Source organism: Ovis aries, chromosome 24 (assembly GCF_016772045.2).
Source record: "Ovis aries strain OAR_USU_Benz2616 breed Rambouillet chromosome 24, ARS-UI_Ramb_v3.0, whole genome shotgun sequence".
NCBI classification, from domain to species: domain Eukaryota; kingdom Metazoa; phylum Chordata; class Mammalia; order Artiodactyla; family Bovidae; genus Ovis; species Ovis aries.
In genome coordinates, this window is record NC_056077.1 from 14,890,495 (window position 1) to 14,907,572 (window position 17,078).

Below are 17,078 nucleotides of genomic sequence, written 5' to 3' on the forward strand. Positions count from 1 at the left end.
AATTTGTTCACGTGATTGATTAATGTTTCTCTCTGACTATTTGGGACTCATGTTCTGTCTCCACCGCTTCCAGCTCTGGCACCCTGGGCATGGCTTTTCATCTCTCTGCCCCTCAGTGTCCTTAACTACAGAATGGAGACGATGCCTTTATCTAGTTCCTAGTGTGATTATGAAGATTAAAGGAGATCATTTTCATAAAACATTTAAAACAGAACTGTTACTAGCTAGCAGAGTGTTAGTTGACCTGGATTAGGGTTATGTCTGTTAGTTTGGATTTGTGTATAGTAGGTGCTCAGAAAATACTTGTAGGATGAGTGAGTGAGTGAATGAAAGAAAGGAATAGAGGTCATACCAGGTTCTGTGAAGATACGAGATAATGCTAGTACTTTGTCTGTGCCTGCCACTTTGTAGATGCTCAGTAAATATTTGTGGAATAAATGAATGAACTAATAAATGAATGAACCGTTGGCCCACTGGGAGGACCAGGGAAGCTGGCTGCTCCCTGCCTGGAGCTGGCATAGACGAGAAGTTTAACCTGTCATTTCCCCTGGATTCTGCACCCTGTGCTCTCTCTCCATAGAATCCTTGCCCGGAATCCAGTGCCTCCTTCCTTTCCAGGATCACCTTCTGGTGGATCACAGGGTAAGTCCTGGCCCCCAAACCTCGGGCGGGTGCTAGGCCGCCAGTGTGCAGCTCTCCTTCCCTCGCGCTTTCCGGCAGGGCTGTGTCCTGAGTGTGTGTGCCCTGGGCATGGGTCTTGGAGACACCGACCCTGAGCCCGCAGTCATGTGATACATGTATAAATAGCTCGGCCTGGGCAAGAAGCTGCACACTCCTGGCTCAGCTTCAGATTTGGCTGGTTTTGTTTTGCACTGGGTATAATTATTATCATTATTCCCCTCCCCCCTGAGATAAATAATGATCACACACCCCCACCCCGCCCCCCGAAATAAATAACACAGGGAAAGGGGGTGAGAGAAGTGTGTCTGCACCGGTAGCAGCAGAGGCGCCGCCACCCACAGCTCAGCACACTGCCTGCTCGGCCTCCTCTGGTTTGCATGTTGTTTTCTGTACATTGTCAGCGTCTTACTAGGGGTTATTTAAATCCCTCCTCCCTCCCCCCCCGCCCCAGCATTGTTTCCTTGTCTTTATGAACTTTTTACACTTCATAATTTAGTATTTTTCTGAACTGATTTTCAGTTGCTGTTAAAGAAGAGCTCTGGGACAGTTGATGGAGTTTGGGCATGGCCCACAGGTCATGCCAGCCAAGCTCATGTTTCTGATTTTGGTCGCTGTCCTCTGGTGATATCAGAGTGGGTCCTTTCTCTTAGGGGGATATACACTGATATTTAGGGAGGTGTGGAGGGTCTGCAGCCTCCTCTGAAATGGTTCAGAAAAAAGATAGAGGTATGCTGCATTGTGCTTCCCAGCTACCGGGTTTCCCAGATTGAAGGTTGGTGGCCACCCTGTGTCACATGAGTCTGTGGGCACCCTTTTCCCATCAGCTTTCACTCGCTTTGTGTCTCTGTGTCACATTTTGGTAATTCTCACAATCTTTCAAACATTTTCATTATATTATATTTATTATGGTCATCCTTGCTATTATTACTAGGATTTGCTGAAGGCTCAGATGATGCTTAACTTGGCATTTTTTAGCAATACAGAATTTTTAAGTTAAGCTCTGTATGTTACTTTTTAGACATAACGCTAGCGTAAATATAACTGTAGTATGGGAAACCAAAAAAATTCTTGTGACTCAATTTGTTGTGGTATTCCCTTTATCGTGGTGGTCTGAAACGCACCTATGGTATCTCTGAGGTCTGCCTTGTATGTGTTCGCACACTTGTGAAATGTGAATAGTCGTGAGCTTGGTGAAGGGTCGACAGGAATTCTTTGTACAATTCCTATGGTTTTTCTGTGAATTTGAAATCTTTCGAAATAACAAGTTAAAATACTGAGTTTCCCTTTTATAATGAAAGTGTTCAAAGCAGAAAGACTAAGCTAATAAACCTTAAACTCATCACCTAATATAATGATGGTTAATGCTCTGCGATATTAGCCTTAAAAATTTTTTTTGGAAGTAAATTAGAAACATCCTGCTACTTTCCTCCTAAATACTCTGTATATTTGCCTAAAAACGAGGCTGTTTTTCCTGGGGGATCTAATGGAATTCGCAGTAATGGTGCCATGTGCCCACATGTCCGTTCATGCTGAGATTTCCCTGATCACGGCTGCCTGCGGTTGTGTGGGCTGCGGTAGCAGGGAGGGCCATCGTGTCATCTCCTTCTGACTCTCATCGCCTCCCCTCTTGTGTTTTGGCCACAGGATGATGGTTCAGGGCTACCGCCAGCCCCTGGAGAGCACCGACCTCTGGTCCCTGAATAAGGAGGACACGTCAGAACAAGTCGTGCCGGTCTTGGTAAAGAACTGGAAGAAGGAATGTGCCAAGTCCAGAAAGTAAGTACCAGGCATCCGGCCACGGGCAAGCCGGACGCTCACTAGGTTGACCCGGTAGCCCTGTCCCTCCACTGTGGCCCGGGATGGTCTCAGTGCCACCCCTTAAGTGTCATAGCCCTGGGCAGGCTGCTTCCCTTCCCAGAACCACGGTTTGCTCAACTGCGAATGGAGTCCAACATGTAGCTCAGGCAATTTGGATAGAAAAGAAAAGAGAAAGATGTCAAGTGAGCGGATTCTGTTTGCCGCGACCCTCAGCGACCCCATCCTCCCAGAGTTGTTTCGTTTCCCCCCCTTCTGTCTGAGCAGCTGGCATCCTGAGTGTTCTTACTATTTTAAATGGTTTGGTTTAACACGCCAAATCAACTGCTTCTCGAGATGTTCAGCCTGAGAAGCCCTAGTTGAGGGTGATTTGGGCTGTACTGGATTTTTTTTTCAACAGACTTTTATTTTTTGGAGCACTTTTAGGTTCGCAGCTGGGCTGAGCAGAAGCTGCAGAGTTGCACACAGTCCTCCCCACCCGCTGTCAGGGTACCCCCCACCAGAGGGGCACGTCGGTGGCAGCCTATAAGACCACACTTAGTACGTGGTTTACATCACTGTTCACTCTCTGTCTTGGATTTCACACCCTCCCCCCGTTGCGAGCTGTATGCCAACCCCAAGCTCTGTCATCGGGTTATTCTGGGCGTCAGACAAGGACCTCTCCAGCATGTATTGTGTCTTATTTCTTCAAATATAAGAGTGATCAGCTGTGCTATGCATCATTATGATGTCATCACCTGTGTGATGCACCAAGGAAAACAGCTGCCAGTTAAACCGGGATATGACATTGACTCAAGACGCATCCCGCGTCCAGAGAAGCCCGACAGGAACTCGCGAGGGATTCTGATGGCAGGGGATGGTGTCAGTCCCCCTGTAGTCATTATGGGATGGTGCCCACCGTGGAGAGCTGGCTGACGAGGGCCCAGCCTGGTGTGCGTGCATGTGTGCCAAGTTGCTTCATTTGTGTCTGATTCTTTGCAGCCCTATGGATTGTAGCCTGCCCGGCTCCTATGTCCATAAGATTCTCTAGGCAAGAATACCGGGATGGGTTGCTGTACCCTCCTCCAAGGGATCTTCCCTACCCAGGGATCAAACCCACGTCTCTGGCGTCTCCTGCATTGTTTACCCCTTGTGCCCCCTGGGAAGCCCCAAGCCTGGTGCACAGCCCCACAGAGCAGCTGGCCTCCCAGGAGAGGAACCCCGGCTCTCCAATTCCTCACCTTTTGCAGGAATGTCCAAGCTCCAGGTCTTCAAGCTGCATCACGCTGTGGGTGGGGAATGTGGGCCATTGATGCTGCTGGTCACCAGGACGTCAGCAGAGGACGCTGTGACGGTCTGCAGCGGCCATGAACAGAGGAGACGTTGTCTCCTGGGAGGTGGGTTGAGCTGAGCCTCTGTGGCCTTCGTGGTGAGGAGGTGCTCTGTGCACATGTGACTCTGGCTGGGTGCCGTGTCTGTGACCCAGTGGAGGTTCTCGGGCATAGTTGAGGTTTCCGGTTCCCTTTCCGGTTCTCCTCCCTGACGAGAAGGCATGTCCACAGGCATTTTCCCATGCGAGGTGGCAGGGGGTGCCCACCCGGCTGTCCTCTGGGGCTCCGCCCATGAGCCGGTTGCTGCAGCTGTGGGAGAGGTCAGCAAGGAGACTTGCTAGGAGGAGCTCCATCACCGGCCTGGCCCTTGGTTGTTTTGTTCAGCAGATAGAGTTGATGACTGCTGGTGTGCTGAGTGTGGTTTAGGCCCTGGAGGTTCAGAGAGTGGAACGGGAGAGACAGGATCCTTGTCTGGTGCAACTTAGATTCCATGTGGGATCCAGGGCTTAAGGAGTCGAACACACCCTGTGAGAAGCTGGAGAGAGTGTGAAGTGAGATGATGAGCCTAACAAGGAGGGGCCATGAGGGCCAGAGTGACGGGGTTGGGTGGTCAGGGGTGGCCCCTCTGAGTGGAGATTCGGTGTCAAAGAGGGAGGGAGCTGAGTGCAAACATGGGAAAGGGCTTTCAGTTCGCAGGAACGGCTAGTGCAAAGGTCCTGAGGTAGCGGTGAGGTGGCGTGCTGACGGAGCAGCACAGGGCTTGTGTGGCTGAAGTGCAGTAAGAGGTGGGGAGAACGGGAGGAGAAAAAGCAAGAGAAGTATTTGCAGGGGTTCATGGATCTGCCTGGTGGCTCAGATGGTAAAGCGTCTGCCTGCCATGCGGGAGACCTGGGTTTGATCCCTGGTTGGGAAGATCCGCTGGAGAAGGAAATGGCAACCACTCCAGTAATCTTGCCTGGAAAATTCCATGGACTGAGGAGCCTGGTGGGCTACAGTCCATGGGGTCGCAAAGAGTCGGACACGACTGAGCAACTTCACCTTCACTTTCATAGGCTATGGTACTGGGCTAGGGCTCGATCCCGGCTGTGGTGGGAAGACAGGTGGGCTTTTTGCAGGGCAGTGGCGCATCCTCTGGGTCTTCCTGGCATGTGAGATCTTTAATCGCGGCATGCAAACTCTTAGTTGCGGCACGTTGTGGGATCTAGTTGACTGGTCAGGGATTGAACCTGGGGCCCTTGCGTGGGAAGTGTGGAGTCTTAGCCACTGGACCACCAGGGAAGCCCCCGGGAGTTCTGTTTTGTAACAACCAGTTGGGATGCTCTGGGGATGGTGGATCGTGGGACGAGAATCGAGGGAGATGGGTCCCTGGCTCTACTCCTGGAGGTGTGAACCATGCCAGCACCTGTGACCCCTGGGGGTGTGGGTGTAGGTGGGGAGGGTCTGCTGGGCGCCCCGGGGCTCCTGGGGAGCAGGGGACCAAGGCCTGGGCAGGAGGGCCGCCTTGGCTTTTTGGGCTCAGGCCTCCGCCTCCTCTCCTCACCCCTGAGTGCCTCCTCTCAGAGCCAGGTCCGAGCTGCTTCCCCCACTCCCCTGACCTTTGGGTTTTAAAATCCAGTGGTTCATTGGTTTTCATCAGATGATTTTGAGTGTAACAAAAAAAGAGTGGAAATTTCTCAACTTAATGGCCTCCCATAGATTAAGGCCACTCTGGACAGTGGTTCCTGTTGGGATGACTATAAAATGATTTGGCAGCTCTGAAAAAGACTTGGGCAGTTAAAAAAAAAAAAGTTAGGGACTTCCCTGGTGGTCCAGTGGTTAAGACTTCACCTTCCAATGCAGGGGTGGGGTCCGGGTTTGATCCCCGGTCCAGGAGCTGGGAATCCCACAGGCCTCGTGGCCAAAATACCAAAACATGACACAGAAGCAATATTGTAACAAATTCAATAAAGAGTTTAAAAATGGTCCACATCAAAAAATATTTTTTTAATTTATTAATTTATTTTAATTGGAAGCTAATTACATTACAGTATTGTGGTTTCTGCCTCACATCGACATGTATCAGCCGTGGGAGTTAAACAGTTACGATACCACCCAGCCACTCTACTCCTAGGTGTATACCTGAGAGAACCGAAGATGTATGTTCATGAGCTCGTGCAGAGATGTTCATAGCAGCTTTGTGTGTGGTGGTCAAAGCTGGGAGGAACCCAGACAGCTGTTAACAAGTGAGTAAGTGATAGTCACTCAGTCGTGTCCGACTCTTTGCGACCTCACAGCCTGTACCCCACCAGCTTCCTCTGTCCATGGAATTCTCCAGGCAAGAATATTGGAATGGGTTGCCATTTTCTTCTCCAGTTAACAAGTGAATAGGTGTGCAAATCTTGGTGTAGCCATGCAAGGGAGCACTTCTGAGCAATACAACAGAATGAACTGTTGATACACTCAGCAACGTGAAAATCTCTAAATAATTAAGCTGAGCAAACAAAGCCAGGCAGCGGTACCTACTAGGTGATTCCTTTTATGTACCAGTCAAGAAACATGAAAGCAAGTCAATAGTGACAGAAATCAGATCAGTGGCGGCCTGAAGGAGGAGGAAGTGGTCAGATGGGAGGGAGAAATTCCAGAGAGAGGAGGGCCCTGTGGAGGTGTTAGGTGTCTTCATTGTCTTGATTTCCCAGATGGTCTGACAGGTGTATAAATATGTCCATCAGGTTATGCACTTGAAGTGCCTGCACTTGCTTTGCAGGCAGTTTTTTTTTTTTTTTACCATCTGAACCACCAGGGAAGCCTTGATCTTATATCAGTTATAAGAAAGCAGTAGTGTTTAAAGAAAGGTGGCCATTTTAACTTAATTGTCTCTATTTCATAAAGGATTGCAAACAGCAAATAACAAACAAAAACCAAAAGGCTCCAAAATACAGGTGTTAAGCTATGGTTCCCAACCTTTCAGATCCATTGCCCCCTTTAATAAGAAAGACATTATTATTAAAGACATTAAATATAGATATTAGTATAACACCTCCTTAAATGTAAGGATATCCATGAAAATAACCCAACCATGTGTCTTAGTTTAAAAATCAACAAAATGTCCTTGCTAAGCTTTAAAGCTAAAAGGTGAGTGATTTGTAATGAATCGCCATGTGTGTCTATGTAAATGCTCAGGCACGCGCTAGAACAGAGAGCGAGGAATCGTTGTGTGCTCATAAGTGGAACCTTTTCTGCGGCAGCTGCAAGTCCTGACCAACTGGGTCTGGTGGTTCTGGAGACCAGAACCATCGTCACCCTCACGGACAGGGTTTGCCAAGTGGCGATTCATACTTGGCAAAGTTCTGAACAAAACTTAATTTGCACGCTGACTGCATTTCTAAAAAATCAAGGTGTATTTCATCTTGCAAAAGAAAATACATGCTGTGTATGGATTTATCTCAGTCTTTCCCAGCATCAGGGTCTTTTCCAATGAGTCAGCTCTTTGCATCGGGTAGCCAAAGTATCGGAGGTTCAGCTTCAGCATCAGTCCTTCCAATGAATATTCACAGTTCATTTTCTTTAGGATTGACTGACATGCTGCAGTCCATGGGGGTCACAAAGTGTCAGACACAACGACTGAACAACGATAACAGCAGTGAATTTATGCTGAAGATGGAGTTAGAGTCGAGATTTGGGTGATTTGGGGTACTTCCCTGTTGGTCCAATAGTTAAGACTCTGTGCTGCTTCTGCAGGGGACTTGAGTTTGATCCCTGGTCAGGGATCTAAGCCGCACAGCATGGCAAAAACAAACATATCCATAGATTTGGGTGATTTTAGGCAGACTCTGCAATGAACATGAACTTGGGCAAACTTTGGGAGATGGTGAGGGACAGGGAAGCCTGGCCTGCTGCTGTCCATGAGGTCGCAAAGCGTCGGACTTGACTGGGCAGCTGAACAACAACAAGGCAGGCTCTTCACCTACATGGGTGCCTGGTGGGATTGTCTTCCTTTGGGATGGTCCAGTACGTCAGTGGTACCCAGCGTTTTTGGCACCAGGGACCAGTTTCATGGAAGACCGTTTTCCCATGAAGCAGGAGGTAGGGGATGGTTTCCTGATGATCAGGAGCATTACATTTATTGGGTGCATCAGTTGGTAAGTCATGTTTGACTCTTTGTGACCCCACAGACTGTAGCTCGCCAGGCTCCTCTGTCCATGGGATTTTCCAGGCAAGAATACTGGAGTGGGTAGCCATTGCCTTCTCCAGGGGATCTTCCTGACCCAGGGATCAGACCTGCCTCTCCTGTGTCTCTTGCATTGGCAGGTGGGGTCTTTACCACTGAGCCATCTGGGAAGCCCTGACTTTATTTCTGTGGCTGTTACATCATGATAATGTGGTGATACAAGCGGGGGAGAGCAACTGTAAACAGGGATGGAACTTCACTTGCTCATCTGGCCTCACCTCCTGCTGTGCTGCCCAGTTCCCAACAGGCTGCGGACCAGTACCAGGGCTGGGGACGCCTGCCGGATGTCAGAGAGAGCCTGGCCTCTGGCCCAGCCATCGTCACGTCAAAGGCTGAGAGACCCCCTTGACAGCCTGTTTTGGAGAAACAAAAAGCGCTCTCCAACAACAACAGAAAGGGGGAGAATGATCTTGAGTATGGGACACAGTTAAAATCCTACCTGGCCGTACTTTAGAAGGGGTGGGGAGGCGGTTGCCACACCCATCTGTGGTTTCCAAAACCATCATCCCTACAGCTCTGAGGAGGATGAAAATGTGCGTTAAGGGTGTTAAGTTCATTCTCTGCCCTTCTGTATTACACTGGATATTAACGGATCAAAGACCATGCTCAGAGTACATCCATAAAATTGATTGAGCTATGACCTTTTTCAGTTTGAGATTTTTGCCTTTGGCCATAACGTTAGAGATCTTATTTATTTTTAATAACAAATGACAAGCACAGCCTGTGGGAGCTCCTTGTGGGCCTCTGGTTGGTTCACTCCCTGCCCAGTCTGCTCTGGTTCCTTGAGGTTCTTGGAGTGGCTGCCTCACCTCTTTTCAGAATCCCTCAGTCCCAGGCCATGCTGATCTGGTTCCCCCTGCCTAGAGTGCCCTTTCTCTCACCGAGTGGACTCGCTCCCTCATCCTGCAGGTTTCAGCTTTGATGTCACCTCCTCCAGGAAGCCTCCATGATATACCTGCCCCTCACACAGACTGATCAGATTCTCTCACAGGGCTGCTTGATGGCGGGGCTCTCCCCATGGCTCAACCCCAAGCAGGGCCTTCGTGGAGGAGAGCACGATGGGCAAGTTCCTTTTTCTTCCCAGCTTCCAGCTTCCCCACCCTTCCTGTTCCCCTGTCCTGGGCAGTTTTCTCCTGACTCAGACCTTCCCTCTCCAACTTTCCTTCCATTCCCGGCCAGACCATTCAGATGCCCAGCTTTCTTCCTCCCTCCAAGAGCGCCTGCTTCCCTTGGAAGCCTCTTGTTCACTGGATGTCTTTTTCTCTCCTAACTTGCCATAGCTGGTCCCTCCCTCTGCTCCTTCCACCCAGGCCTAAGCCTTCCTCCTCTCTGCCCATCCGAGACCTTCCCCCAGGCCCTTTGGCCGCCTGTCTCCTGGCCCGCCAGAAACGATCCTGTGTCAGTGCCAGGGCCCAGCTTAGGACGTGGTGCAGAGAATGAATGGCGAGTGTGGGGAACGGAGCCACTTCCTGTCCCCCTGCCCTGCCTTGTTGTCCTCCTTTCCAAGAGGGCATGTGTGTGCAGAATGAAATCACACTAAAAATCCCCGCCAGGATCCCAGCTTCAGGGCAAGTCAGTGAAATGAGCAGGGAAAGAGCTTTCACTGACAATACAAGAAATAGCAATAATCCTCTGTGGTTGGTAGAATGTCCTCCCCACCCCCCACCCCCCCAAAATAAAGTATATCCACATCATGATCTCCAGAAACTGTGTATACGTTACATGGCAAAGCTCAGCTCAGGGTGTGCTCTGTCATGTCCAACTCTTTGTCATCCCATGGACTGTAGCCCGCAGGACTCCTCTATCCATGGGATTTCTCAGGCAAGAATACTGGAGCAGGTTGTCACTCCCTTCTCCAGGGGATCTTCCCAAGCCAGGGATCAAACCTGCGCCTCTGGTGTCTCCTGCATTGGCAGGCAGGTTCCTTACCACTGTGCCACCTGGGGAACTGGCAGAGTCCCTTTGCAAATGTGATTAAGTTCAGGATTCTGAGAAAGGTGACTATGCTGGGTTTTTTGGGTGGGCCTGATGTAATCATCATGAAGGTCCTTATAAGGAGGAGACAGGAAGTCAGAGAGGGAAAGTGCTGAGCTGCTGGCGGGACGAGGAGGCAGGCCCTCCATGCCCAGGTGTGCAGGCATCTTCTAGATGCTGGGAAAGGTGGGAAGAGATTCTCCCATGAAGCCTGCGGGCCAGCTTAGACTTCTGACCTCTGCAGCTATGAGATGTGAGCTTTGTGTTATTTCAGTCCACTCGTTTGTGTTCACTGGTCGCAGCAGCCACAGGCAATCCTACAACTTCACCCAGAGTTTACTTTTGAGTCTAGACGCGTTGGGAAGCCAGCAGTGGAGCCGAGGTTGGGGAGTGAAGCGCTTTAGGAGGATCCCATTGGCTGCCATGCAGGGGCTTGGTTGTCAAGGAACAAGAGTGGAAGGAAATGGGGGAGCAGGGAGGGGGCCCTGGTGATGGTCACTTGTGTGGGTTGGAGGCCGTGGTGATGGATAGTGTGGATGGATGACTGCACACACATTCCAGGAGTGGGACGTACGTGACACACAGCTGATTGGACCTGGGAGCGTGGAGGAAAGGGGGTCAGGGAGGATTCCCATGTTTCTGGTCCTTTCCTGGGGTAGGAACATCGAAGGGAAGGATCTGGATTTGACAGAGCCCACTCCAGTGCCCGGATCTCTTACCACTTCCCAGCTGGTGCCAGTGGTAAAGAACTTGCCTTCCAATGCAGAGGATGTAAGAGACGCAGGTTCAATCCCTGGGTCAGGAAGATCCACTGGAGGAGGGGTTGGCAACCCACTCCAGTGTTCTTGCCTGGAGAATCCCCATGGACAGTGGATCCTGGCAGGCTGTGGTCCACAGGGTCACAGAGTCAGACACGACTGAAATTTCTTAGCATGCATGCACGTACAGACCAGTGCCCATGGTTTGGAGTAGGGATAGGGGAGGGAACCAAGGCAGTTTGGGAGGCTGTGGTCTCCAGGAGGGCATTTGAGCTGGTCCAGATTGTTAGGTGTGGCTTGGATGGAAGAGGCAACAGTGCCCTGTGATTAAACGCTGTTCAGTGATCTCCTGCTGTGGACAAATTCTGTAAATTGTGAACCTTATGGTTGTGTGCGGAGGAGCTGGAGCTGGAGCTCACGTTTGGCCATTTGAGGGTGTTGCTTTGTCTGCATTTTGTGGGAGAGGTAAACTGAACCTATTGCTACACAACAGGTCACCCAAAATGTAGCAGGCTTAGGGAAGAGTGAACGTTTACTGTCTCACACCATGTCTCTGGGTCAGGAATCTGGGATGGGTCTGGGTCGGAGGTTCTGGCTCAGGGTCTGTGGTGGCTGCAGTCATCTGAAGGCTTGGCTGGGGGCACAGATCTCCTTCCACGTTGCACATGGTGGGCGTGACTGTGCTGGCTGTTGGCAGAGTCACACCATGGGGTCTTTTCCAGAAGGCTGGTTGAGTGTCCTCATGACCTCGTGGTTGGCTTTGCCCAGAGAGAGTGATTCACGAGAGGGCAGGACAGAAACCATGATGTTTTCTGCAACCTAATCTTGCAGGTGACAATTCTTTCTCCGTTTTTTGACAAAGTTGTGAAGTCATTTCTCCAATATCCAATTCTGAGTGGGAGGGGACTTCACAGGGGCGTGTATGAGAGTTTCGATTTCTCAGCATCCCTGAAACCTTGTTATCTGACTTTTTGATGATAGCAATCCTAGTGGGTGTGAAGCAGTGTTTCATCCTGGTATTGCTTTGCATTTCCCTGATGACCTAAAGAAGTTAAGCAATATTTCATGTGCTTAGGCCATTCACACGTCTTCTTTGCATCTTTTTAAAATTGGGTTGTCTTTTTTCTTACCAGGTTTTTAATTGGCAAATATTTCCTCCCATTCCATGGGTTGTCTTTTCACTTTCTTGGTAGCACCTTTTGAAGCACAGAAGTTTTTGGTTTTGATGAAATTCAATTAATTTTTTTCTCTTGTTGCTTGTCCTTTTGGTGTCGTATTTAAGTATCCATTGCTAAATCCAAGGTCGTAAAGATTTTGCCCCCTTTTTGCCTCCTAAGAGTTTTACAGTTTTAGTTCTATGTTAAGTCTTTCATCCATTTTGAATTAATTTTTGTATACGGTGTGAAGTAAGGGTCCAACTTCATTCTTTTGCCTGTAGCTATCTAGTTTTTCAATACCATTTGTTGAAAAAACGATTCCTTTCCTGTTGAATGGTCTTCACAACTTTGTCAAAAATCAATCAAGTTTATTTCTGGATTTTGAACTGGGTTGCATTGATCTCTGTATATGCCCATCCTCATGCCTGTCTTGGGGGTTTCCCTGGAGGTTCAGACAGTAAAGAATCCACTTGTAATGTAGGAGATGTGGGTTCGATCCCTGACTTGGGAAGATCCCCTGGAAAAGGGAATGGCAACCCACTCCAGTATTCTTGCCTGGGAAATCTCATGGATAGAGGAGCTTGGTGGGCTACAGTCCTTGGGTCACAACAGAATTGGGCATAACTTAGTGACTAAACAGCAGCAACGTGTCTGTCTTGATTATGGTTGTCCGGTAGTAAGTTTCGAAACTGGAAAATGTAAATCCTCCAACTCTGCTTTTCTTGTTGAAGATTGTTTTGGCTCTTTTCTATCCCTGGAGCTTCCATATGAATTTTAGGATTCGCTTGTTCATTTGTACAGAGCGCTCGGATTCTGATAGAGATTGCGTTGATTCTGTAGGTCACTTTGAGACTGGCGCTTTTCTGAGCCCTTCACCTACAGTAAGTCACTGAATTTTCACTAAAGCTCCGGGAGGCAAGTCCTACTTTCCCCCCATTGTACAGATGAAGAAACTAAGAGCTGGAGAGGTTAAGACACTCGCCTGAAGTCACACAGCTGGCCGGGGTCCTGAGTCTGCGGTCGTAACTGCCATGCTCAGCTGCTTCTCTGCAGTGACTGGTTTTCTGGGGCTAGGCCTCTGTGGGGGTGGGCTTCTCCAGTCCTCTCCCGGCTGGTAGACTGAGGCCCTGGCAGACCCCACAGTCGCCCCTCACTCCTTGTGTTCCAGGCAGCCGGTGAAGATCGTGTACTCCTCCAAGGACCCCGCCAAGTCCAAAGGGAGCTCCAAGGTGGATGTGAACGAGGAGGCCGAGGCTCTGATTGTCAAGTGCCCCCAGAAGGAGCGGGACCCGTCCCTGTTCAAGGTGTTATACAAGACCTTTGGGCCCTACTTCCTCATGAGCTTCTTGTTCAAGGCTGTGCATGACCTGATGATGTTTGCTGGCCCGGAGATCTTAAAGTAAGCCCCCCACCCCATCCCAGCTGGGCATCGTCCTTGACCTTCCACTTGGGCGACACCCCTCACCCTCCCCTGGGGTCACACGCTCAGGGTTCCCTGGGCTCAGAGCCAAGTCTCCCCATCCTCACCTGCTTTCCCTGATGCTTTGCTTTAATAAGCCATCTTAAAGGCTTGTTAAACCACGATGGTTGTCAGAAACAGAAATCTACCAGGCTCCCCTGAAGCCAGAAGGGAGAAGATGGAGGCTTATCTCTGGAAGTCAACAGCAGGGATGTAGGGTAAGGGAGTTAGAGAAGGTGAGGTTCAGGAAAAGAGAGACCGACACTTTGCAAGAACAGCTCACCTTTAATGAGGCGAGAAGGGGCAGCAGTCAGGTTAGTGAGCTGCTGCACTAACCCAAGAAAAGAGTAAGGCTCTATAGGCATATATGTGGAAATTTACTGTCTCTCCCCTGGTGGCTCAGAGGATAAAGCGTCTGCCTGCAATGCAGGAGACCCGGGTTCGATCCCTCGGTTGGGAAGATCCCCTGGAGAAGGAAATGGCAACCCACTCCAGTATTCTTGCCTGGAGTAGACACGACTGAGCAACTTCACTTCACTGTCTTAAGGGGCCTGTTCTTCTCCAGGGTTGTTCAGATTAGTTATCTCTTAAAGGGCTGGGGCAAGGAATTCAGATCAGCCAGAGGCTGGGACCAGCTGGGAGCTGGGCGTAATCAACCTTACTGTCCATTTTTTCCTTCTGGTGAGAGTTCTTTGTTTTGCATAGAATGGTGGGGAGGACCCAGAGGAGAGTTTTCACTCCAGGCTATTTTGAGCCCTGTTAACTTTCCTTCAAGGGAGTGTCAGATTGTCTGAAAGCTGCGAGCTGAAACAAGAAAGGTTTCCCTCCCTCCCTCCATCTCTGCTTCTCTGTGTCTCTTGAGGGCCACTCCTTTGTTCTCTTTGCCTCCTTCCCTCCGCCCTGTGCTCCCTGCTGGGTCGCTTTTGCCTGCTGAGGCAGAGCGGTCAGTGTGAGGAGCCCCGGGCTTCACCCCTGCAGCCCCGCGTGGGTTGGGCTTCCCATCCTTGAAACCTAAGCGCGAGTGCCCGGCTCGCCCGGCTGGCTCGGGAGAGCGCCACCTGCCGACACCAGAGGGCTTGCCCCCGCGTGGGCGCGTGCTGTCGCGGTCTCTCACGCCGGCTTCTGTCCTCGCTGCCGCACAGGTTGCTCATCAACTTCGTGAACGACAAGAAGGCCCCGGAATGGCAGGGTTACTTCTACACGGCGCTGCTGTTCATCAGCGCCTGCCTGCAGACCCTGGTGCTGCACCAGTACTTCCACATCTGCTTCGTCAGCGGCATGCGCATCAAGACGGCCGTCATCGGGGCCGTGTACCGGAAGGTGGGGCGCGGCCCCCCGCGGAACCCTCGTGGGGGCTTGGCCAGGTCACCTCTCAGGCCCAGCTTGCAGACCAGCGGCATGAAGGTGGTCTGAATGGCTGTGGGTTGGCAGGGGGTGACCATCAGGCTTGACAGCTTAGCAGAGCTACTCCTAGAGGCTTGTCTGGGGGGCAGTGCCCAGGAGCCCCCGTGCCCGGGTCCACTGCGGGTAATTGCATTTCTTGACTTGGGACGATCCAGATCCTCGCCCCACTGTTAATGTCCTATGTGTGAGCGTGTTCTGACTCTCCATTTGAACCGAGAAGATGATACCTCCCCTGGATGAGAGACTCTCTCAGCATAGAGAGCCTTAAGGGAACTGAATTACCTCCTCAGCCCCTTCATTTCTTAGCCTCTGGGCCCCACAGGTTAGGAAGAAGCTCTTCGGCAGCTGGTAGGGAAAGATGGATTTGATCATTGGCTCTTAGCCGTGCCTGCATGTTAGACTCATCCAGGGAGCTTCAGAAACTTCCAAGGACCAGGCTGGACCCAAATCAAGTCAGAATCTCTGTTAGGGGTGGGGGGCCAGGCATCAGTATTTCTAAAACTCCCTAGGTGACCGCATGAAGCCATCGAGAGCCAGGGCAAGTTTATCCCTCCATGAGATGTTGGCAGTGTCTGGTTGTCATAACTGGGGGTGGGGGGGTGGAGACTGGGGATGTTGCTGAACGTCCTACAGTGCACAGGACAGCCCCCCAGAGGATCATCTGACCTCAGGCGTCAGTAGTGTCACAAAGGAGAGACCCTGGCTGAGACTTTGGTCCTTCAGGGTGAAGTGGGGACCAGCAGTGTCAGCATCTCCTGGGCTTGTTAGCAACGGATAGTCCCCCTCCAGTCTTACGGAGTCAGAAATTGTCTCCTAACAGCCTACCTGGAGTGTGTGTGTACCTGTACACACTCAAGTGCATGAAGCCGGGTTTAGGCAACCTCTGAGGTCCCTTCTGTACTGACGAGCTCAGGATAGGGGAGGCAGTGGGTGCTGTCGATAAGAGAGGGGCCTGTGTGACGAGACACACGGGCTGGGAAGGCAGATAAGCCACCAGGGGAGGAGAAAGCGGCGACCTCTCCGCTGGTGCACTGTCTCCTTGCTCCACGTGGGCCTGGACGGGGGCCCTGGCTCTCCCCCACCACACCCACCCGCTTTCCCTCTCCTTTGTCCCACAGGCCCTGGTGATCACCAATGCCGCCAGAAAGTCCTCCACGGTCGGGGAGATCGTCAACCTCATGTCCGTGGACGCCCAGAGGTTCATGGACCTGGCCACGTACATTAACATGATCTGGTCAGCCCCTCTGCAAGTCATCCTTGCCCTCTACCTCCTGTGGCTGGTGTGTGTTTGACGTCATTCCCGTGGCGTGTGGGGAGGGACCTTCATGTGTGGGCAGTGGGAGGCGAGGGAGTGGGTGCCAGGGATAAGAACCTCTGTAGCTCACTGGCATTTCTTTAAAAAAAAAATAACACAAACTTTTATTTTGTATTGGGGTATAGCTGATGAGCAATGTTGTGATAGTTTCAGGTGAATAGCGAAGGGACTCAGCCATACGTATACATGTATCCATTCTCCCGCTAAACCCCCCTCCCATCCAGGCTGCCATATAACATGCTTGCTGGCGTTTCTTGCCGTCATTCACATTTTATTTTCTGGCTTGTCAGCCAGCTCCTGGATATTTTGGTCCTTTCTTCAGTTGTTGGGTTATGTTCTCTCAGGTGATATGGTATTTATTTGCGTATGTCTGTGGTATTTATTTGCATATGTCTCTTCTTGACAGTAAGTGCAGTTAACCACTCTATAACATATCCATTGTATTTCTCCCTCTGTGTCTTCCCAAACAGTCAGCAAACTCATTTATTCATGAGTCCTAAGTTATGTTGGTCTTTCAGTTGCAGGGGGTAGAAGTGAGTTTTAGAGCGACATAAGGAAGTAAAGGGAATTTTATGGGTGGGGTAACTGAAGAGTCTAGGGGACGGGCTTCAGGGATGGATGGATCTGGGAGTTCAAGCAGTGCTGGAAGGACACAAGCTCATGCCCTCATCATTTCTTAGCTTGGTGTTTCTCTGAGTTGACTTCATTCTCAGTGGGATTTCTTCACACGGCTTCCATAGCTTTGGGTTTATATCACATTCACAGGTGTTGGTGCCAGACGAAAGAGAAGATAACTCCTTTCCTCTTTGTCTCAGTCAGGTTCCCAGGGAGGCCTGTGGCCCAGCACAGTCCCAGTCGCATCCTTGGAAAAATATCAGGGTGAAATAGGCAGCATTCTCTGATTGGCCAGCCTGGGTCACATGTTCTCTCTCATTGTGAAAGGGGTGTGATTGACAGCCCTTCCACATGGGGAAGGGCACTTCCCAAAGTATGAAGAT

At 50.6% G+C, this 17,078-nt stretch overlaps 1 protein-coding gene across 5 annotated transcripts in view; it reads left to right on the forward strand.

The window, feature by feature from the left end:
* Window positions 1–17,078, forward strand: part of ABCC1 (ATP binding cassette subfamily C member 1) — a 155,489-nt gene that overhangs the window by 70,410 nt on the left and 68,001 nt on the right. For all 5 annotated transcript variants that reach the window (XM_060406312.1, XM_027961611.3, XM_027961612.3 and 2 more), the window contains 5 exons: window positions 581–642; window positions 2,326–2,457; window positions 13,071–13,301; window positions 14,504–14,681; window positions 15,884–16,045. In XM_060406312.1, coding sequence (XP_060262295.1) covers window positions 581–642; window positions 2,326–2,457; window positions 13,071–13,301; window positions 14,504–14,681; window positions 15,884–16,045 — 765 coding nt within the window. The remainder of the gene's footprint in view (window positions 1–580; window positions 643–2,325; window positions 2,458–13,070; window positions 13,302–14,503; window positions 14,682–15,883; window positions 16,046–17,078) is intronic.